This window comes from Narcine bancroftii, chromosome 13 (assembly GCF_036971445.1).
Source record: "Narcine bancroftii isolate sNarBan1 chromosome 13, sNarBan1.hap1, whole genome shotgun sequence".
Lineage (NCBI taxonomy): Eukaryota > Metazoa > Chordata > Chondrichthyes > Torpediniformes > Narcinidae > Narcine > Narcine bancroftii.
The window spans coordinates 71,148,944-71,173,881 of record NC_091481.1 but is presented as its reverse complement, the minus strand read 5'-3'; the positions used below and the strand labels follow the sequence as shown (position 1 = coordinate 71,173,881).

General features: G+C 36.8%; 1 protein-coding gene across 8 annotated transcripts in view; it reads left to right on the top strand.

Annotated features, from left to right (window-relative positions):
* The window catches only part of LOC138748873 (meiosis inhibitor protein 1), a 187,836-nt gene that overhangs the window by 124,575 nt on the left and 38,323 nt on the right, over positions 1-24,938 (top strand). For 7 of the 8 annotated variants that reach the window (XM_069909734.1, XM_069909738.1, XM_069909737.1 and 4 more), the window contains 7 exons: positions 521-668; positions 4,927-5,190; positions 10,274-10,442; positions 12,146-12,208; positions 13,621-13,725; positions 18,588-18,698; positions 22,852-23,021. In XM_069909734.1, coding sequence (XP_069765835.1) covers positions 521-668; positions 4,927-5,190; positions 10,274-10,442; positions 12,146-12,208; positions 13,621-13,725; positions 18,588-18,698; positions 22,852-23,021 — 1,030 coding nt within the window. The remainder of the gene's footprint in view (positions 1-520; positions 669-4,926; positions 5,191-10,273; positions 10,443-12,145; positions 12,209-13,620; positions 13,726-18,587; positions 18,699-22,851; positions 23,022-24,938) is intronic. The other variant, XM_069909735.1, reaches the window with a different exon arrangement.

The window sequence follows — 24,938 nt, the reverse complement described above, 5'->3', positions numbered from 1 at the left end:
TACTGGTATCACTACCCCTTGCTCAGTGCCACTGCCATTACACCCCCTTCTTAGCGCTGTCACTACTCCCCCCTCCAGCACCGGCAGTAACCCCCTCAGCACCGCCACTACTCCCCTCAGTGCTGCCACAATCCCCCTCAGCGCTACCACTACCCCAACCCTGCTCAGCACAGCCACTAACCCAGCTCAGCGCCGCCACTAATCCCCCCCCCCCCACCCCCAGTGCAGTTATATGGAGCAGGGAGCGCATGGGATGTGGCCTGGAGGCCAACAGGACAGCACCCACTCATCCATTAATGCCATGAAATCTTTTATTTTCCTTTGGAAAATTTAAATTATGAAACCATATGTTACGAATTTTATTATATAAAAGTTTAATGGTTTGGTAAAGATTTTTTTTAACAAAAATCATTACAGAACTTTAAAATAAATGGTTTAATACTGTAATTATAATGGTTATGGCTTTCCCATTTGAAGAGAATAAATATTTTGGAGTGTTTCACACTTTTATTTTCTTTAGGTTGTTTTCAGAAGGTCTTTTATTCAAGGCTATCAGCAGTTTTTTACACTCCTCCTTCGACCGAGGACATTCACCACCACCCTATGTACTGAGAGCTGCCATCTATCTGTTGTCTATATGCCAAGAAAAGTGCAGCAAACTAGACTTGGTAAATTTAGATATTTTATTGTACAATGAGTAGAATTGGTTCTTCTGATGTTTTAATAATACATAGCATTTTACAATGTATGAAAAACAGTAATTTTTAAAGCTAAGTAACTAAGATTAGCAAGGAAAAAAGTTGTGTCTAATCTAGTTTAACCCAAGTCCTAAATTGCTGGAGTATCACAAACTAGTTTGTGGCAATGAATCCTCTTTCATATATGCACATGCACATTGTGGTGGAACACAGCATTGCATGCATGACATTAACATAGTGAAGTGGCCCCATACATTTTGAGCAGAGTCCTAAGGGGACCATGGCCATAAAAGGTTGAGAATGGCTGGTTTAGAGGAAGAATTTCAGAACATTATTTAGTCAGAATATTAATGCCTGAACATAAATTCACTGCAGGTAGGTCTGGAGAAAGAAGATCTTCATCTACACTTTGTAAATTTCAGTAGTAATGTTGCAATCAGGAACTGCTCAATTTTACAGAGAATGAAGGATGAGGTTCCAGAAGGGAATGCATTGGAAAAGTCAAATAAAGATGCCAACAGCATCTCCAAGGGATTTTCTAATAGTAAGATGTGATTGAAGTGGAGAAGAGAAAATTACTTATGCATTCTTTATGGTGAGAACTTCGATTCCTTTATTTTCAAGTAATAAAAACACTGCAATATTGCACAAAATTCACTTTAATTTGTAGAAGGCAGGCATATTCACCATTGGCAGAAATGGCCTGAAGTCCCTCTTACAGTCAGAGAAAGAGAAACAAAAGAGTCCCCTCAGAGTCACCGAATGCCCCTGGATTCACCTGCTAGCACCCTCAGCCACCCAGTATCCAGTCCAAGCTATGAGCAGCCCAAGCTCCAGATCTGAACCTTCAGCACCCTCTCGCATCCCGGTTCCAATAGTGTGTGCCACTTAAGCCAGTCTCCAGCAGTCTGCCACCTGGTGTGAATCTCTTGGCTGCAGATGCCAGCAGCCCACATTCTGTGTAAACTCCTCGCCTTGAGTTGCCAACAGCCCACTGCCTATATGTTCTTCAGTCGCAGAGCCCCTTACTAGTCAGCTGCCATGGTCACCATCCTGTTGGTTGACTTCACTGCTTTTCCTCAAACAGTGGGGGGGGTGGGGGTGGGAGAGTTGTTCTCCCTGTTTTCTGGTGCCCTGCTCCAGTCCTCTGCTTCCCCATATGCTAAACCCCTCGTGGTTACTGTTGATCATGGGCGCCGCTAACTTGGTCGCAGAATTTTTAAACCATAGTCGGCCATTTAAAGACTGTTTAGAGCCAACTGCAGTAGGACTGGGTGATTGGACCCTGAAGGGAGGCTGTATGTCTGCTCTCTGAGGGCCCACACCAGCGGCAGCGTTGCGTTACAGCAGCTCCTGTTGCACCATCATTTTGATTCTTGAAGGGATACTAGATCTGTTTCAAAGAGCTATCAAGCTTTCAAGTGTGGTCTGCCTCTGATAAATTGAAATGGGAAATTGTCCGATTTTTGTGGAGGCTAATGAAAATGACCACATTTTCCAGTTTTGCTGGAACCAAGTCAGAAAAATAATACTGTCAATGTACTGGGTATGATATAACTTTTAGAACCAGTATTTTGAGCAGCTAACGAGGTGATTGTGGATATCGCGCTATGTGAAATGGTTAATTGATGATTTTGATGTGTGGGCTTCAACGTGACAATAAGATAGCAAATGAAATGGTTTATTATGAAACAGGGTCCTTAAAACTCCACGAAGAAAATTATGAATGTATGAAGAGTAAATTGACTGTGATATTGGCCTTCATATTGCCCTAGGATGATATGGTGAGGTTGTATAGGTGAGGCCAAATTTGGAGCATTGTGTGCAGTTTTGGTCACCTAACTACAGGAGAGATATTAATAAGATAGAAAGAGTGCAGAGAAGATTTATTGGGATGTTGCCCGGATTTCAGGAACTGAGTTATAGAGTAAGATCAAACAGGCTAGGGCTTTATTTCTTGGAGTGTAGAAGTATGAAGGGAGATTTAAATGAGGTTCTTAAAATTATAAGGGGGATAGATGGAATAAATGTAGGTCAGCTTTTTCCACTGAAAGTAGGTGATGTAAAAACCAGAGGACATTGGTGTGGTGATATGTAATTACACCACTAGGTCACCCAGTGACCTTGTATATAAAGCAATCCAGAGCTACAGTCTAGCCTTCCAGGTTCGTCTCGCAGAGAGACAAGACCTCTTGTAATTCCACCACTAGGCCACCAGGGGTCATCCCAGTGACCTTGTCTATAAAGCAGTCCAGAGCTACAGTCTAGCCTTCCAGGTTCGTCTTGCAGAGAGACAAGACCTCTTGTAATTCCACCACTAGGCCACCAGGGGTCATCCCAGTGACCTTGTCTATAAAGCAGTCCAGAGCTACAGTCTAGACTTCCAGGTTCGTCTCACAGAGAGACAAGACCTCTTAGTGTACATATTAGTTTATTAAAGCTGTCTTATGCTCGCACTGCTGGTGTGGTTATTGTCAGTACAATTGGTTAAGGGTAAAATAAGAAAAGTTCAGGGAGAACATGAGGGGGAACTTCTTTAATAGTTTATTAAAGCTGTCATACTCGCACTGCTGGTGTGGTTATTGTCAGTACAATTGGTTAAGGGTAAAATAAGAAAAGTTCAGGGAGAACATGGGGGGGAACTTCTTCACAGAGAGTGGAGGGAGTGTGGAATGAGCTGCCAGCTGAGGTGATGAATGTGGGCTCCATTTTAACATTTAAGAAGAATTTGGATAGGAGAAGTATTGAGGGCTATGGACTGGGTGCAGGCAAGTGGGACCAGGCAGAATAATAGTTCAGCTCAGATTAGAAGGGCCAAAGGGGCCTGCTTCTGTGTTGTAATGTTCTATGATTCTATGGAAATGTTATTAAAATGCATATTGGCAGCTAGTCAATACATAAGAATAAATACAGGATTTCCTAAATTTATGCATTTCTGTGTGGTATAAAACTATGAAAAGATAAACAATCTAAATATAATTAACAACAGAAGTTAAGGATAGAGTTAGGTCCAAAGAATAGACATGGGCAGCACCAGTGCCAGTGATCTGGTCCAGACCAGGGTTCAAATCCTGTGCTATTTATAAGGAGTTTGTATGTTCTCCTGGTGTCTGGGTGGGTTTTCTCTGGGGGCTCTGATTTCCTCCCACCGTTCAAAAAATGTACCAGGTGTGTAGGTTAATAGGGTGTAAATTGGGCGGCATGGACTTGTGGACGAAATGGCCTGTTACTGTGCTGTATGTATAAATTTAATTTAAATGTATTATAAGCTCCCATTTTAGTAAAATGGGATTATCACTGTAAGGGATAGAATAGACAGGAGGAACTGAATGGTCACCGTTAATATTTCACACAAGCACCATCACAACACAAAGTCACAGCCCAGTGACAATTCAGTACATTGGAAGAACTGAGGGAAGATTTGTCACAGTCTGTTCCAGATTCAATACATTTGCAAAGACATTGTGATTTTGCAATGGGAGAACCATTCTGGATGCTGAAGAGAAAACAGCTTTTTGAAGCAGCTCTTGTAGCCAGCCATTTTTGTGGAATTCAGAGCAAAGCCGGCTCTGAGAATGACTGGGCCTTTTCGGTGGATCAATCTGTGCCAGGAAATCAAAGTGTTTCATTTCGATTGTGACTACAGTGAACGTCTCTTGGAGAGACCGGTGCCAGGGTCATGGAGGCCGACCAGTTCAAGACTTGCCTACAAAAAGGCTTATGACCACAGCTCGTGTGGGCGGACATTTCTTCAACGGCATCGCAAGGAGAACTTGTGAGTGTGTAGCAGGCACGACTCCAGTTCATCATTAATTCTAAGCATCAAATTTCAAAACCCTGTGCTTCAACACTGAATTTGAAAGACTGAATTTTGAAGTAACTTTCTAGATTTTAGCCTGGACAATAATGGTTTGAATATATCACACCCTGCGCATAGCTGGGGATAGATTTAGTGTTAACAATAGTTTAAGAGATAAGACTATAGTTTAAGAGTCAGAAATAAAATTAGTGTTTTAAAATTGAACACTGGTTTATTGTCCATTGCTGCTCATTACGCACAGTTCATAACAAATGTAAAACTGCAAGATAAAGTAGGAATCCTGAAGATTGGGTGCAATGTAAAATTAAGGAAAGATAGACAATGGCAGATTTATTCTTAGAAATTCTTTATTTGAAAAGCTTAAGTTCTATCTCTGATAATTATAATCTATTCTTTTTTCTTTTTTAGATATATTTGAAGTCTATTTGTAAGCTCCTGGAGAACACAGCCACTGTTTCTTCTGTGTATACCAGCCACCCTCTAGTTTTGAAGTTTTTCTTCCACTACCCAGAGTTGACTGACAGATTTGGTCACTGTATCTTGAAATGTTGGTTTGCACATTTTGATAGCAACTGTTGTGAGGACGAAAACCTGGCTCCTAACTTTCAGAGTGACACAAGTTGCTTGATGAATATTATTCAAGAAAATCCAAATGTCCTCCTGATTCTGCTGGTAAATAATAATATTTCTTTCTAGAAAAATTGGAAGTATTTTAACTTTGTTCCATTTTTTTTTAAGTGCCTGCTATAATAATGACAAGTGCCAAAGAAGATCTTGTTTATTGATGTCTCAGTTTTTAGCATCAACTAACATCTAGACTGAATTACATTCAGCCTTATTCCTTTTACTTTTCCAATCTCTATTTTTTTTTGGAGAAAAATTATTTCAGTTGCATAGTTACATATGAAATAATGTTGAAGTTGTAGTGTGTGCACTACCGCAAAGTGTTGGAAGAAGGACAAACACCCAAGAAGTCGAAGACAAAGACTATTGCACTGGAAACTTGGCTTATATTCTCTCCCTGCAGCTGACAAGAGTGATGTCATGGCAGCGCTGGCCTTGGATTGGTCAGCATTCTCACCCTTGCTTCCCACCACGCGAATTGTCACCTGGGTCCTTGGCCCCCACGGAGACTGTGTGGTCGCTGAGTTCTTTGGCCATCTTGTGTACCAGGTCGTGTCCCGGTTAGTGGGCCGCTACAAAGTAAAATGAAATAACAGATGGAAGACAAGATATGTATGATCCATGTTACTGATAAAAAGAAAGAAAAAACATCTATTACTAATCTAATTTCTAAGCCCAACCTTTTATATGAGTGATTATTAGTAAAGTCAGGCATCAACTACTGATTTCGATACTAATAGGTTCAGAAAAAAAGAAAAGAAGAAAGAAAATTAAGACCAAAAATAATTGAACTATAAATTTTGAAAATAATTGAAAAAAGAACCCCAATGAGAAAAAAAATTAATACTCATTTTAGTAGTTGAACACCTAATTTTCTTTAGAAAGAGGGATGCCATCAAATCCAATAACCATTGTATATGTGTGGGAGGGACAACATCCTTCCATCACAGCAGAATGAGCTGTCTAGCAATCAGGGCTGCAAAATCAACTGCATGGGATTGAGATGGAATCAAAATTAAGTCCGCCATTGGTCCACTCACTCCAAAAATAGCAATAAAAAGGACACAGAGACAGATTGATATCAAGAATTAAAGATAATGTACTAAACATCTTTCCAATTTACAAAGAGAGGGACATAGCCAAAACATATAATATAAAGTAGCTTCCTGGGTTATCGCATTTAGAGAATATGTTGGGCTAATTGAACTTTGGAATAGTGGGCCCTATGGACTACTTTAAATTGTCATAAGGAATGTCCAGCAAAGAGAGACATTTTTCAAAATAGACTCTCATGTATCTTCAACAAACAGTTGTTGAAAGTCATGTTCCCAAACTTTCTTTCTTTTTTTTAAAATTTTTTATTTTTCACACCATAAATCACATTAGCCATGATATACACTATTTCTTTTTCACACATATACAGTGACTTTTTCTCCCCCCACTCCTCCCAATCACCCCCGCACCCCCCCCCCTCATCCATTTTAGGTATATAATCTAGGTTGCATTAAGCCAGTCAGACAATGTTGTCATTCAACAAAAATACACCAGAAATTCTACTGAGTCCATTCTTTTCTTTCCTTCTTCCATCAACTTAGGTAATGTTTGTCCCCGTTAGGTTTTCGCTATTGTATTTAATGTAAGGCTCCTATACTTGTTCGAATATTTCAATATTATTTCTTAACCTATATGTTATTTTTTCTAATGGAATACATTTATTCATTTAAATTTAGTAGTTTCTTCCTTTTAATTTGGTTATGTATTCCTTACTATTTAAAGTCATATAGTTCAGCATTGCCCTTTTATATTTTGTTTATCTTCTCTTTCCGTTTTTCCATCATTACCTTTCCTCCTTTTCCATTTCTGTTTTCTTATTTTCAACTCTTTATAAGACAACATTCCTACAACATCCAACATTTTCCTTATTCTCCTATTTCTATCTTATTTATCCCCAATCTCCCCTTCCCCTCCTGAGTTGTCCTTTATCCCTTGTCGGACAACCACATCTCCCCTCTCCATTTGGATTTGCGAATCCACTCGCAAGCGTCAACTGATTTTGCAGTGACCGCCATTTCCCCCCACCCCGCCCCCCCAGAAAAGATTTCACTTTTCATATGTCACAAAGGTCACTCTTTTAATTCCCTCCTTATTCTCTCTATTCCATTACCTTCCCTTATTAATTCTTGTCTATACTATCTATATTTTCCTCTAAGTACAGATACTTTCACGTATGCACATTGTCTCTATTCACTCTTATACCTCTTTACCCGCATACATATCAATCGTGATCATTTTCCAAACTTTCTTAATGTTAGATAAGAAACTATTGCTAGATCTTAAAAGTAGTTCATAAAGGGCTGAAAGCAATTCTTTCTGATTAGGTCTAAAATTATATACTTCTCAAATAAGATTAAAATCTAAGTCACACAAGATAAATGAACAAACGCAGGTCACTAGGCCCATCAAGTCTGTCCTGTGACTACACTAAGCTAAACTATGCTCACACCTCGTTCCAATTTCCAGACTTTTCCCCATATCCCTTGATACCCTTACTAATTAGATACTTATCAATTTCCTGTTTAAATTCTCCCAATGATCTGGCCTCCACCTCTGTGTGCGGCAGTGAGTTCCACAGATCCACAACCCTCTGACTAAAGTTCTTCCTCATTTCTGTTTTAAATGGAAGCCTCAACCTTAAGGAATTTAAGAAGCTCCTAATCTGTAAACAGCAAAAAAAAATGATTAGGTAATTTAAATTTAGCAGATAATTGCTTGCCTTACTCATTTTTCAATGCATTCAGATTCAGATTCGAAGTATGGTAGATTTTAAATGTCTGTGGAAGTAATCCTATGTCTACTTTCCCCATTTTATATTTGACTTTTCAAAATCCCTAGCATTCAACCACTGGACCTCCAATTAACATATTTCTCCATTTACTGTTTTGCTTAAGCAAATCATTAAAATATTTTTGATCTCTAGTTTCATTAAAGCTACTTCTTTCTTTTGCATTGGCTGCTCCCCATAATCTGGTCCTTAAACTCAAGTGATGTTCATCTTGGAATGATTCTGAAAGATATGACCAGTAATCTGTGCCTTCGGTAAATCAATGAGAACTTGTAAAAACGACCAGAAAATGTATCTCATTTTATTTGTGTAACTTTTGACTCTTGCTTAAAATTCCAGCCTAGAACATATTCCCACTTCATTCACACAGCTCATAATGTATATATGCACCGTCTTTGCACAGTGGCAGCCAGATCAACAACTATCCTCAAACTTGTCAAAGAGATTTGAATAGGTGTCCTGCAAGAGGTTCCAAAATAAGTCAGAGAGCATGGGGTTCAGAGTAATTAATGGAGTGAAGTCTGGTTAATGGGCAGATTCATCATATAAATAAATGGGTCATTTTAAGGGGATCTTACCCACATTTTTTGAAGCCCTAGTTCCATTCTCCTGCTCTCCATGGAAAAATCTCCCAGCCTATCCAACTTCTTTTTGTGACTCAAGCCCTCCAGTTCCACTAACATCCTTTTCTGTACTGTTCCCAGTATAATAGCTGGGTGACCAAAACTGCCAAAAATACTCCACGCGTGGCTTCATCAGTATCTTGTGTAGTTGTAATATGACATCCCTCTGAAAGCATAGATCCTTCAGAAATGATCATCTTTTTCCTCCTGACCTTGACCAATTCTGAATGGCGAGCCATGGTCATATTAATGTCCCCAGAAATCGTGTGTTTTCTACTTGTTACAAGATCAAACCAGCAACCACAAAGAAGGCATATCACCCAGGGGTAAAGATGAACAATTACTTTATTAACTAAATTTCACCTTCAAAATTCCCAGCTTAAATATAACATTTATAATCAAAGTCTAAGTTATATTCCCAACCAGCCCACAGGAAAAAAAAACTTAGACACAAAACATACAAGAGTCACAAAACTTCGATTGCAATTGAAGTAAAGATTGTAAACAAAATTCAGTTTGTTTGGTAAACTGAAGCCAAAAGATCTTTGAGAGAGAGAGAGAGCACAAAATTCAAAGTGGTCTTCTTGTGTTGCTTGCAGAGAAAAAAAATGGCTTGGTCCGGATCCTTCTAGCTACCTTCGGAATCTTCATTTCTTTTTTAAAATGCCCTACATTCCAACCTGCCTCTTATACAATAACTCTACTTGGGTTTCCTTTCATTCTACAGCCACACCCAGTTGTGGTTTGTCTTCCAAGTCCAGAAATTTCTAGGTCATCTTTTGCACATGCTCAATCTGTCTCTCTTTCTCACTCTCAGCAGTCCACCTTCGCCTTGGCTCTCAAAGGCAAACTCATTTTTTAACATAAAACCACACAACACATAACTCTGTAACACACTCAATATGGTGTTATCAGCAAATTTAGGGTTACTACACTCCATATAATTTATGTATATCATAAACAGTCGCGAGTCCATCACCAATCCCTGTGGCACGCCACTCACCACTCATTGCAACCAGAGAAACTCCCTTTTATCCCTACTCTATTTTAATATATTGCCTCATGTAGTTGCTAATAAAATTGTAGAGCTCGTCGAAAGAACCAAAGACTTGTTGATCCAAACCAAGGCTTTTATTAGCAAAAGACCGGAGCTCTTCACAGGTGGCCGACCAGTCCGGAATGATCCGACCTGGCTAGGGACACAACCTTTTAAGGCCCAGACAATAGGCGTGGCTTAGCTCTCAGCCAATCGCTGTAAGCACAGTCTAGATACAGTAACTATATACACTATGTACATTGGTGATAGATCTGTACTATCACACATCATAAATCCCCTGACGTAGAAATCTAGCTTCATGCAAATTCTCTCATATATTTTAAAATGTTTTTCAACCTAGTAATGAAATAAACTATTTCATGGTTTTCATTCATGATCAGACAGAGTATCTATTTCATTAGTTTAATTATGAATAGTGATGATAATAATAATGATTATTCAAAGAAATGAAATAATCATACATGTGTTAGAAAATGACTTGAGGAGAAATCGACTTCCAGACTATTCTCAGGAAGGAAACCTTATGTAAACTGGGAACTACTCCCTGTAAAGGTTATGAGCTAGTTTTTCATGTTACAATGTATTAAAAAAAAACATTTTTTCTCTAAGGATATAGTCCATACTGAAGAGATTGAGTTAGCTTTCAAGGCATTGCTGGCTTTGAAATTATTCCTGAGAAAAAGTGACAACATATCTCCAACCTCTGAATTTCTTCGACCACGATTTCTCCAGATATTACAAAGGTTCACAATTGAAAATAATGTACAAACTTCTAAAGGTAAGTTGCAACATTGAAGTGTAACTGCTTTCAGAAAATAGTTAATTTTATACAGTTGTAATTCTCACCATCAACTTAATTAACGAGATTTCTAACCAGAAAATTTTGAACTAAAACTGAACTTAAAACAGCACCTATTGTCCATAACATAACATAATGGATATTTGTCCAGCATTTTTTCCGAATTTGCCTCAATCCCAATATCTGCAAATGGTCTTGTTTAACATAACATAACAATTACAGCACGGAAACAGGCCATTAGGCCCTTCTAGTCCGCACCGAACCAAACACCCCTTTCTAGTCCCACCTCCCTGCACAATGCCCATAACCCTCCATCTTCTTCTCATCCATATACCTGTCCAACCTTTTCTTAAATAATACAATTGACTCCGCCGCCACTATTTCTCCCGGAAGATCATTCCACACAGCTACCACTCTCTGAGTGAAGAAGTTCCCCCTCATGTTACCTCTAAACCTCTGCCCCTTAATTCTTAACTCATGTCCTCTTGTTTTAAACTTTCCTCCTCTTAACGGAAATAGTCTATCCACATCCATTCTGTCTACCTCTTTCATAATCTTAAATACTTCTATCAAATCCCCTCTCAACCTTCTACGCTCCAAAGAATAAAGACCCAATCTGTCCAATCTCTCCCCATACTCCAGATGCTTAAACCCAGGCAACATTCTGGTAAACCTTCTCTGCACTCTCTCCGCTCTGTTTATATCCTTCCTATAATTAGGCGACCAGAACTGCACACAGAACTCCAAATTAGGCCGCACCAACGTCTTATACAATCTCAACATCACCTCCCAACTCCTATATTCCATGCAATGATTGATAAAGGCCAGCATACTAAAAGCCTTCTTCACCACCCTATTCACATGAGTTTCTACCTTCAGGGAACGATGTACCGTTACTCCTAAATCTTTCTGCTCTTCTGTATTCCTCAATGCTCTCCCATTTACCACATATGTCCTATTCTGATTCTTCTTACCAAAATGAAGCACCTCACACTTATCAGCATTAAATTCCATCTGCCATTTTTCAGCCCACTTTTCTAAGCAGCCCAAATCCCTCTGCAATCCTTGAAAACCTTCTTCATTATCCACTATTCCACCTATCTTAGTATCGTCTGCATATTTTTTTTTTCATCCAATGCCAGACAATACAAATCTATCTCAATGGACCTAATGTGAAGATTCCACTGTATCATTTGCATTGTCTCTATGCTACATAAATGCACACAGGAGACCCAGAATTTGCATTTCTAACATGCTCTAATCATTCATACCATACAATTTGGAATAAGATTCCTCAAATGAAACAGCCATAATTTCTTATGTTATGTCAATATTATTCATTTCCTTAAATTTGGCACATGTTACCCATGTGCATCTCAGAAAATTTAGGACACAGGGCCATTCATTCTTTCAACCATCCTGTATGTGTAGGTCGAAGAAGAGTATCCCAGCCTAATTCCAGCATTTGATCCACAGCACTATAGATCTTTTTGTACAAATCGATTTGCTGGAGTAACTCAGTGAGTTAAGCAACATCAGTGGAGCTGAATGCAGATGATGGAATCTGCAGCTAAAAGCAAACTACCAGAGGAACACCAGATGCTGATTGGCCCTCAGAGTCCTCCAGCAGTTTGTGTTTTTTGCTCCAGCTTCTGCAGTTTTCTTCCATCTCCATTTTAAAGGTGGTGAAAATTTATCTCCACCATCTTTTCAGGCAGCAAGCTCCAATCATCTATCACCATCAGGTAGGACAGTTTTTCTTCATCATTCCTCTGATCCTATGTCAATTACTTCAAATGTATAAAATTACAACCATGCCAGAAAGGCTGCCAATATCTTGAAGGTACAAGTCCAGAATATGTACTTGGGTACATGTTGAAATGCCTGTGGTCACAGATGAGATTTGAGCTGTCGCTACTGATCTTGATCACATGAGGTCCATAAAATACTTGTGGTACTGAGTTAAAATAAAACACAAGGCTGGAGAAACTCAGCATACCTTCATCACACCTTGATGAAGGGCTCAAGCCCAAAACCTTGGTTCTGTATCTTTATCTTTGCTTTATAAAGTGCACTGTTTGACCTGCTGAATTTTTCCAGCACCGTGTTTTTAATTCAACCACAGTGTCTGCAGACTTTTGTGTTTTACTATTGAGGTACGGAGGTCAAGTTTATAAGATCATAGTAAGAGAACGGAAGGACATTCAGATTTACGTGCCTGCTCCATTGTTCAAAAAGATCATGGCTGCTCTTTTATCTCAGTTCTATTTTCCTGCATTAATTCCAAAACCTTTGTTCTGTAAATCTAAAAATCAATTGAAATCTGCCTTGCATTGAGAATTACAGAGTGACTACACAATTGGTTAAAAAAGAGTTTCTCATCTCTGTCAAAAATGACTAATTGTTTGTTTTGGGCCTTTGACCCTTGATTCTAGGACCCCCCCCCAACCCCAAACAAGGGAAAACATCTCAGCACCTATCCTGTCAAGCACCACAGGCATTTGGTAGGTCAATGAGATCACTGCATTCTTTTAAACTCAAGGCAGTGCAGAATGCTTAACCTTCCCTTGTATGACAAATGCATCTTTGCAGGATCAACCTGGTGTGTCTTCACTCTGTAACAAGTATAACCTTCCTAAGTAGGGACTAAACTTTTACACAGGTGCATTTTCACCAGGAGTTTTTGCTAATATTACAACATGAACATACCATTACTGCTTAGCTTTCACTTACATGTTAGTCTTCACTGTTTAAGGCGATCTGGACCAAAGTCAGCCCCCATCATCCTAACTAACAGGGCATCACAAAAGTGACATAATTGGTAATGTTACATTGCAAGTGACACAATTTGGAATTTCCCCAAAGTGTTTTGTGCATTAGGAGTTCAAGATCATTTAATCATTATTTTTATATGAAAACCCTTATATAATCCATACGAAACATTGTTCTACACATTAAAACTGTGTGGGAAGTACCACAGTAAACCTTACAGTTGATAATCTTCGGCACCTTTTACCCTGTAACTCTTATTTGTTCCCACAAATAGTGCACTAATTTGTATTCATTAGATACTGTCATTTATTTTGTATTCATCATATTGTAATTTATAAAAATCATTCATTATTGCTCTTATCAGTTTTTCTTTTCAATTAATCAGGAAAGAGGAACCTATCCTTGATATTGGATCTCCTTTCACTGGTACAAATAAAAATTGAAGAGCTCAAAGAAATGACCAGTACTGATTTCAAGCTCCTATATCATGGTATAATTATTAATCTCATACAATCTTATGAATATTTCTATTGATTGTCAATGTATGACTAAGGCAAGGTGCAATCTGCTGTCCTGGATGGTCTACAACCAGTATCCCAGGTTATTACTCATCAACATCTTATGAAGGCAGTACAGTTAGCGTACAGTACACAACGCTATTACAACACCAGTGACTCACGTTCAAATCTGGGGCTGTCTGTAAGAAGTTTGTGTGTTCTCCCAGTGTCTGTCCTCCTGTTTTATCCCTTGTTCAAAGTTGTACAGGGTTATTATTTTTATTGGTTACATGGGTATATTGGGCTCATTCCCATACAGGTCTGTTACCATGCTGTATCTCTTAACCATATAACCATATAACCACTTACAGCACAGAACAGGCCAGTTCGGCCCTACTAGTCCATGCTGTAACAAATCCCCACCCTCCTAGTCCCACTGACCAGCACCCGGTCCATACCCCTCCAGTCCTCTCCTATCCATGTAACTATCTAGTCTTTCCTTAAATGTAACCAATGATCCTGCCTCGACCACGTCTGTCGGAAGCTCATTCCACATCCCCACCACCCTTTGCACAATTAAAAAAATTAAGAGATTCAGCATGGTAACAGTATAGCTTATCAAGTCATTCTCGTATTGCACAACAATTGTATTTTAATCAGGAAAAATTGGCTGTCGCCCTTCAAACGTTGCTTCATTCATTACAAAAGTGCTTTGGGATGCCCAAAGATTATGCAAGGAGTAAATGCAAATGCTGTTTTCGTTTAACAATTTTTAAATGCCACCCATTTAGTAAAATTAAATTAACTCCTAATGCTTGTCCTGCAAATAAATAGACTGTACCTGGCTTCCCAATATGCACTTGTCTGCTTTTTTCTCCTCTTGCGAGTTTCAATGTAAGAAGTTGGATATTGGATAATATTTTAAAGGTTAAACAACAGATAAGATTGAGAAAGGTTTTGGGGATTTACTATAGGAAGTCACCTGTTTCAGTTATCTTAGGTAAGAAGAGTGGAATTCCAGAGGCTCACCCATAATCTTCCAGGTTCATTCATTGTGGACATTGGATAATAGGTCTGGAAATTATAGACATTACTCCAGATCAGGAAAGAACACAAGGACAATCCCAGCAGCCAAGATTATTGGCAGTGAAATTTCCATGAGCAATAATCCAAGACCATATTTGGATAAGTGGAGATTCCTTCCTATGCAATTTCCACTGGAGGTTTGAGCCCTCATCCAGGAACACAGTGCAATGCAGCAAGGAAGAAGAGGATTTGTGCCAGATTCCCAGCACTGGCAGTAATTCTCCTCCCATGTAACTTGGTCTTTGAGACCAGTCTGGAAGAAGATGAGAAAGAAACGGTTAAAATGATTGCACCACACAGGGTCAGGGCCAATATCCTTGCAGACAGTTTACCCTTACTGTTGGGAGGGTGTTCAAATTAGTCTGTTGTCGTCGAGGCTATCCCTCGAGGTCACGGATGATAGCCTTCGTTCCGTTGATACACAGACCGAAGGTGCCTGTGCGTTTAATAGTTTAATGTGTATTTAATGTTTCACTAAATAGTACACGATACTTCACAAATCAACCAACTAGTTCCAATGACATGAAAACTATGACGATTGGAACTGATGGATTTGTTGCAGCCTTTGTCTTCCCTCATAGCTCTTGAGTTCAGAGTACCTTTGTCTGCCTGTTTCACTGTTGAGGACTGGGTTAGGTTGTTTTTTTTGTCAAGGACCTCACCCTCGACCTTACCACCATGAGTGACCCTACCAAGAGCATGGGTCCAGATGACATCACAGGACCACACAAGCTTCTCCACCATGACAAGGTGACAATCCAGAGAGAAGATATATTTGTTAAGGAATTAAGAAAACAGAGAAAACAAATATAAAAGAAAAGAATTTAGTTAATCACATATATCAAAATGCAAGTTTAGTGAATAGCACAGATACACTGAGGTACTGATAGGTAAAATATACTTGAATGTATCTATCACTGAAACATGGCTTAAAATGGGGTAGGACTGGCAACTTCATATTCCTGCTTGCAGGATTCCAGATAAAATAAGTGGGAATAAAAAGGGAGAAGCAGGACAGTAGTGTGCTAAAAATCAATTACACCTAGAGAAGGGATAGTCTACAGGAATTATCATCAAATGAGGATTTGGGTTGAACTACAGAACAAATCACACTTCTGAGTGCATATTTGTAGACTTTTATTCAGTCCACACAATGTGGAAAATTGGGCAAATTTCTGAAAAGTGCAATAACACTATGACGCTAATAGGGATTTAATATGAATTGGGATCTGTCAGTGTAAGAGATGTAGGATACAGGATTCCTTATTTGCATTCAGGGTAACTTTACCTGGTCTAAAGTGAACCAAACATAAAGTAACTGGGGACAGCTCTGAGTTTAGTTTTAGGCAATAAAACTGGATATGGAGAATTAGAGGGAGAGCATTTTTGTGGTAATAGATTTAATATGGGTTATGGGAAAGGACCAAGATAAAACAAGAGTAAGGGTTTTAAACTAAAAATGAATTACACCTAGAGAAGGGATAGTCTACAGGAATGATCATCAAATGAGGATTTGGGTTGAACTACAAAACAAATCACATTTCTGAGTGTATATTTTAGACTGAGGAAATGAATTGAACTGAAACAGATGCTTAAGTTGAATCCAAAGTAGTGGGAGGCATTCAGACAAAATATAACCAAAAATGTAGACAGTTTTAACAATCTCCCTGTCCTTTATGACAGCCTTTCTCAACCTTTTGTTTTGGCTCTGGCCCCCTTAGGACTTGGCTCAAAGTTTATGAGCCCCCTTCTCTGTGAAGCAGTCAAGTTTTGATTTCTTCCATACTTCTATTGAATAAGTTTTGAGGTGAAAAGAAAACAAGGCTTTTACTCTGAGCATAAGAACTGTGGTTTGTGATTTCACAATAAACAGACAAATAGGAAATCGTTCTTATTGAGCATGTAGGAAGGAAGAAAAAATGAACATACATATTACAAAAAAATTCAAAAGATTCTTAGAGATCAATGATTTGTACATAATGAGTCATTAAGGAACCTTGAGCATAAACTTGAGGATATGAAAACAATAAAAAGAACTAAAAATAATTCTTTTAAAATAGAAATTTTAGTGAGATCTTAAGCTTGGTGTTTCTTTTTCATGCCAGGTTCCAAATTAAACAGTGATAGTCAAAGATCACCTCTTGTGATATCAAACTTGTTCTTGGATTTTTGTCAAGGAAACAACCTTGTTGAATCCACATTTACTAACTATGTTGAGGGAAAAGCAATGAAAAATATTTGGGTCTTTTCCCATAGTTTTGGAAATCTATTCGGCAGATTACTCTTAACCCAAAAATATTTTTTTAAATTGATTGAACTTGTGGCATCCAGTAGTATCACTATGAAGATCAATCAACCTCTCTTGAATTTCTGTGTCAGCATCAGTGGGTTGTTCCTCAGATGGATCACAGAATATTGAGGTTTAAATTTTATTTACAGCATGATTTTGGCCATGTAGAACACATGCTGCCCAATTAGACCCAAATTAACCTACAGCCCCATATGTTTTGGAGGGTGGGAAGAAACAGGAGCACCCGGGCAAAACCCATGCAAACATGGAGAAAACAAACAAACTCCTTACAGATAGTGCCGGATTTGAACCTAGGCCGCTGGCCCTGATATAGTATTATTAATTTTTTCCTGCAGATCTGTGTGCATTTGTTTTCTGTGTTTCACGTAAATTGTAATATCATTGTCCTTCAGTGTCTCTGTGTTAGTGTTCAGATTTGGAAATACAGTGAAACGCTGTTATAACATGATCATTGGGGGCGGTCCATAAAATCTCATCGCAAAAATAGCGGGATTGCACTAAATCGGGGTTTCAATAAATCATTGTTGCTACAATTGAAATTAAAACAAATTAATTTTTAGTAAACCAGAAATGGCAATTTTGCTGGCAGAAAACAACTAAAGTGTGGGACACTGAATGCTCACTTGCAACTCTGCCACATAGTCTGTCAAAGTAACAAGTGGCATACGGGTGAACTCAACCCTCGCTGGGTTGAGACATTTCTGCATCAGAGTGTTTCGAATGTAATGCTTTGAAGTCTGCTGTCAACATAAAACTTAGTGGAATTGTTGCCATGTAAGTTAAATTGAGTAAGTGAGAGAAGAATATATGCATTGTAATGTAAATAAATGAAGTAATCTACAATGGTAGGAAAGGCAAGAGTCTCATTTAAATGATAGAATATGGGGATATATTGATGAACAAAGTGATATAGGTCTCTTTTGTTATCCATTACTAGATAAATGTTTTCTTTTAATCCATCCAATCCAGTTTTTCTTTCACAGATCATTCGTTATTTTACTCTTTGGGGTATTGTTGCTCATGAAGAAAAAAGGACCTAATAAGCATTGTAATCCGAAAAATAACTTTTGAGCTGTGCTTTGATAGAATTTGCAAAATAACTAGTATCTTTACAGTTACATTATCATTTCTTACTTTTCAACCCTAAATTTTCCTGTTCATTGTTAATTTAGGTTACTGTAATTTCAAAATTAAATTAAACATTTTAGTAAAAACACAGAGTTGCTGGAGGAACTCAGCAGATCTTGCAGCATTATAGGAGGTAAAGATATAGAACCTGAGGCCTGAAACGTTATATATCTGCAGACTTTCATGTTTCACTTGTGTGTTTCATTCCATAAAGATCTTAGTAGTTATATCTTTCACCTCTATTCTGTCATTGTATATAATGTGCTGATGTTGAAATCCTTCTTTAAATAGAAAATAATTCTAAGAAATAAATGTTTTGTATTTTTAAAGTAACTAACTTGGCAGGAAAGTGCAAGGCCCTGAATACAGATGTCTTACAACCTGCTTTTAATTTTTTCTACTGCTGTTTGAAACAAGCCTCAACTTACAACAAGAGCAGAGGTAATTAAATATAAAATATTTCAAACGTATTAATGTTTAGATTTTCATTTTCACTGAGATGGGTTCTGTTCCCATTGCTGGGATCAAATAATATCTCATGATTCTCAGATCATCCTTAATCCTTATTTGCTTTTGTTTTTATTTTCTAAGTGACTTTACCCACAATCTTGTGTTGTATCAGATGATTATAGTAGGAACAGGATTACAATGTTCAGTGCCTTCACCCTACTCTACCATTCAATAGGATTGTGGCTGTTGTAACATTCCTCAAGTCTTTACCCCATAACTCTTGATTAATTGGTCAGAAATCTATCTGTCTCAGCATTCAAAATTATGCCCCACAACCAAAAAATTCCAAAGGTTCTCAAATCTCGAAGAGGAGAAAATCTTCCTAATCTCAATCTTTAACAAGTTCCCCTTTCTTCAGCAATGCCTTCTGGTTATGGAGTTTCCCATAAAAGGAAACATCTCAGCATTGACCTTATCTAGTGCCATGAAAATCTTGTATGTTTCACTAACATCGCCTCTCATTTTTCTAAACTCTAAGTAGTCCTAACTCATTTAGCTCTTTGGGACAATCTGTCCATATCTGAGGACTATCCAAGTGAAGCTTCTCTTAACAGCCTCTAATCTTGCATTAAAAGGGGCACTAAAATTATTCACAGTTCTCTAAAAGTGTTCTCACTCATACCCTTTGAATCTCCACCCTCCTTGAAATAAGGGACAACATTCAATTTGCTTTCCATATTACCTGTTACAGTTAAATGCTAGCTTTTCATGTACAAGGAGTCTCAAAATCCATTGTTCTTTAGCTTTTTGTAAGTCAAATAATATTCTATTTTTGCTAATAATCCTGTAAATCACTCAGCAGAATCTTTGCAACTATCTCACATCTCACTATCTCAGCTAACTTGTATCATAAACAAAGTGTAGATACACTACACTTTTTACTTAAATTACTAATTGTATTATAAATAACTCAGAAGCTTGCAAATTCCAGCTGGAAACAGAGTGCCAATCAAAAATGATTCTTAATCCCAACTCTTGTTTGTCCTGTAATCAGTCTGCCTGCAGAAATGCATTACCCCAACTATATGATCCTTATTTTACATGAAATTAATGAAGCTAGATCAGACAGGATTTGTTAAAAATAGAAGAGTGGCAGATAATGTCTGTAAATTTATTAATTTAATCCATACAGCACAAATAAATAAAACACCAATTGTGGCAGTAGCTCTTTATGCAGAGGAAGCTTTTGATAGGGTGGAATGGAGTTACCTGTTTAAAGTACTACAGAAATTTTAATTATCGGAAAAATTTATTAATTGGATTCGAGCAATGAAAAACAGTCCTTTGGCAAAAGTGGTAACAAATGGATATGCTTCAGACTACTTTAAATTGAGTAGGTCAACAAGACAGAGATGCCCATTATCAGTTTCACTTTTTGCTTTGGGTATAGAACCATAGGCAGAGTTGATAAGAAAAGAACCTACGATAAAAGGAATAAAAGTTAGAGGAAGAATATAAAATGATCTTATTTTCAGATGATATTATAGTATATTTAACGGACCAAGATAAATCAATAAAAAGGTTATATACAAAATTGAAAGAATATGGGGTGATATCAGGATACAAGGTTAATATTGATAAAAGTGAAATGATGCCAATGAACAAAGTCGATTATACAAAATGTAAAAGGGAATCCCCTTCTAAATGGCAATCACAGGCCATATGTTACCTAGGTATCAGGATAGATAATAATTTAAATCATTTGTATAAATTAAATTACCAACCGTTAATAAAGAAAATGCAAGAAGACTTAGAGAAGTGGAAGGATTAACCACTAACTCTAATAGGGAGAGTAAACTGCATCAAGATTCATGTATTTCCACGGCTACAATATCTCTTCCAAATGCTACTGATTCCCTAGATAGGAAATTTTCATGAAATTAAACAAATTAATAAGAAAGTTTCTATGGAAGGGTAAAAAAATCAAGAGTGGCAATGGAAAAATTAACTTGGGTATATAATCAAGGAGGATTGCAGCTACCAAATTTAAAAAACTATTACAGGGCAGCACAGTTAAGATTTTTATCAGATGGGAGAAAAACCGGATTGGCTCAAGTTAGAATTATATAAATTAGGAGAAAAGATCCCTGAACATTTACTCTATAAATGGGATGAGAAACTGGTGCAACATAACAATCTACCAATACTACATTATATACTAAAAATACAGAAAAGGAGAATACATCTGGAATGAAAGATGATAAATTATCAAATACCAAAAATGTTATTAATGCAAAACCCATTAATTCCTTTTACAATAGACAATTTATTTTTTAAGGAATGGGAAAGAAAAGTAATTAAAAGAATAAAAGATTGCTTTTTGAGAAATAATTTATTGACATTTGTACAGTTAAAAAATAAATATGGACTATCACATAGTACAATATTTTATTTTATCAGTTGAAAACTTATTTAAAAGAAAAGTTGGAAACTAGTCTAAGATTACATGAGAGTAGTTGCTATGAATAATTAATTACAGATACTGCAATAGTAAACAAAATTATCGCAAACATGTATATAGCAAATTGCAATACAAGGAAAATGAAGCAATATATAAACCCAAACAAGATTGGGAAAATATTTAAATATATGAATAAAGAATGAAACATGGAAGGAACTATGCAGGTACCATGATTAATACAATAAATACTTGGTTTTGTATGATACAATACAATTGGCTCCATAAACTATATGCTACACCTCAAAAGTTAAAAGAATGGAATCCAACAATATTGGACAAATTCTTCCATTGAAAACAAGAAATTGGAACAACAATACACACAATTTGGAGATGTACAAAAGTGAAAACCTTTTGGGAGGATTTAAACCTAATATTAAATTGAATTACAAAAAATAGGATACCAAACGACCCAAAAATCTTCCTGTTAAACAACAAGATAAAGAATTAGGTCTAAAATTAGACAGGGTTTATTATGATTATGCTTGCAGCAGCAAAACCGTGCATAATGATAACTTGGAAAATGGAAGCAACTTTAAAAATACAACAATGGTTCATAGAAATGAAAAAGTGTATTCCATTAGAAAAAAAATACCGACAATCTAAAAAACAAATATGCTCTATTTGAACAAATTTGGGAACCATACAGAGCATTTATTAGAAACCATCAGTTTCAGACTTCCATCTCTTGAAGTGATAAGTTACAAGTATGAAAATAATTAAATATGAAACATTGGACAACACAATTTCTTTTTCTCTTTTGTGTTCTTTCATTTATTTCTTTCTTCTTCCTTTACTTTCATTTCCTGCTTTAAGTTGTAGGGGGTGGGAAGAAGGGGGGAAATGAAAATGTCACTGTGTATATTTTAATACTGAATATTTGTATACATTACTGACGTGGTTCATGATGAAGTACTAAATAAAAAATTATTTTTAAAAAAAGCAATCCCTCACTAATCAAAGAGCAACTATGCCATAGGGAATACTTAAAGTGGTATGTGAGTGGAAAGAAAAAGATTGAGAACCACTGTTGTAGAATGTTCTGGCTGAGAAATATCTTAAACCAAAGGCTATAGCTAAAATAAAATCCAAACATTTTGTCCAGAAGAAAAAACAATTAAATAACTTGTCCAATTAGATAAAGTGCCTAGACCACTTCTACAGGACCTTCCAGTCCAAGTGTAAAAGTGGTCAACTCAAGGAGATTGTAGGGAAAAAGAGGAATGCCTATTGCCAGACATCACCAGACTACAGACCAGCAGCAATGAGCTTTCTTTTGGCTACCTTGTGACACCATTTGAGATACAAGAGGGTTGAATGGACCTCAATTGTGCAGTCGCATACTATCATATAATTACAATACACAGTCCTATGCCATGCCCTGCATTAGCACCAAGTTTGCTCTTGCCTTTTGTAATCCTACAGCTCCTACATCCTCCCAGCTTGTCTGTTCTATGTAAAGCAGAGTAAGCCACAGATAATGAAAGCTAAGCCCCTGCCAATAGACCACCATAATGTGCTTCTGACATCTAATTGTTTAGGATAATTTAGCAAAGAATGATGAAATATATGTACAAATATACTTATGCATTATGTAATCATTTAAATATATTGTTAATTTTCTAGTTGTTTCTGTGTTGCTGTCTAATTCCTCTCTGATGGTGCTGCTGGAGAAGATATTGGAGCTGAGCTGGTCAGAGCAATTTACCCATGAACCTCTCCATGATGTTCTTGCCTGTTCTGTGTGGTTATTATTAGCCTGTTTAGTCCAAAACCAGGCCAACTCTAAATCAGAGGTTAGTATTTCACACAGGTTGCAGCAGCCATAAGGTTTCCTTTCTTTTTCAATCTTTTTATTAAGTTTCAGATTAATAAACATAAGAATGGTACCAAGAGATCGGGATTGCATTAACAACGGTTAACATACAAAACACAGATAGTGAGCCACATATTTAAACTGAGCCTCTCAATCTCTTAAAGGCCAAACATGAAAATACACTAAATTATTTACAAAAATATCCCCCTATCTAAGAAACAAAATAAAAAAGATAATGAAAGCTGGTTAAACAATTATTTTGTGCTTAATTCCACTCCTGTACACTCACACAAAAAAAATTGAAAAGGATTCAGAAAGGATCAACTTACATCATATGAAAATGTTGAATAAATGGCCTCCATGTTTCTTCAAATTTAACCAAAGGGTCAACAGTACCACTTCTAATTTTTTTTTCAATTTAAACATGTTACAGTAAACCATTGAAACGTAGTAGATGGTTCAGGGTCTTTACATTTGAGAAGAATAGATCTCCTGGCTATTAAAGTAACAAATGCAATCACACGACAAGCTGAAGCAGATCAGTGGGCAGAGTCCAAAATTGGTCGTTCAAAAAGTTTAGTAATAGGACAAGGTTGTAAATCAATGAACAAAACTGCTAAAATAATATCAAAGATATCTTTCAATATTTTTTCAGGGAAAGGCAGGACCAAAACATAGGTGTCAGGGAAGCCACCTCAGAATTACATCTGTCACAGATAGGCTGTATATGGGAGTAAAAATTAGCTAGCTTGTCCTTAGACATATGGGCCCTATGAACCACCTTAAACTATATCAAAGAGTGTCAAGCACATATTGAAGATGTTAACTAATTGAAGAATTTTCTCCCATGTCTCCATAAATAAATATATCTGAAATTTTCTTTCCTATTCATTCTTAATTTTGTCAGAAATCACTGGATGTATTTTCAGGATCAAATCATAAATTGTTGCTATTAAACTTTTCTGAAAAGAGTTTAAATATATACATTTTATTGGTAACCAGTCTGATGTGGTATCAAAAATGTAGATAAAGTAACATTTAAAAAGTCCCTAACCTGTAGATATCTGAAAAAATGTGATCTAGGCAAATTATATTTATTAGACAACTGCTCAAGAGACATGAGACAGTTATCCATAAATAAATAATGAAAAATACTATTCCCTTCATATTCCATAAAAGAAAAGCTTGATCAATTCTCGATAGTTAAAAGAAAAAATTAGATAGAACAGGACTTGACAAGATAAATTTATTCAATCCAAAACATTTACAAAATTGTAACCATATTCATATTGATTGTTTAATTATTGGATTCATCATTTAGTAAGTTCAAAGGGGAACGAAGCCCTTAAAATAGAAGCCAACAAGAACCCCTGCACAAACCCATGCTCAAGATTCCTCCATCATGGACCCAAACAAGTGAAATAATTAGTAACCAATCCAAATGGAGATTGTTCATGGATTGGAACATGCATGAGATTTCCAAAAGAGTCTTATTTTCAAATGTGTCAATATAATGACTACCTAATAAAATATTATATCCATATATTTTTAAAATCTTGATCATAACTACATTTCCATAAACCACATTTTTAATCATGCAAACATTTGAGATGTTATCGATTCAATATTCAAAATGGAAATCTCTTTTATCAGTCACATGCAATTGTATAGTTGCAAATTCTGTAGTTCTTTGATCAAGTTTCTTAACTATAGTACCATCTTTATTTCCTTTCAATTGAAGCCTTAAATATTTTCCTATGTATTTAAGTTTATATTCTTTTAACTAGTGAAGGACAATGAATGAAAGAGAAACCAAAAGAAATAAGCAAACTAGTAAACATATATTTGTTAATTTCATTTAATTGAATTGAAATCCTATAAATCGCAAGGACTGGAT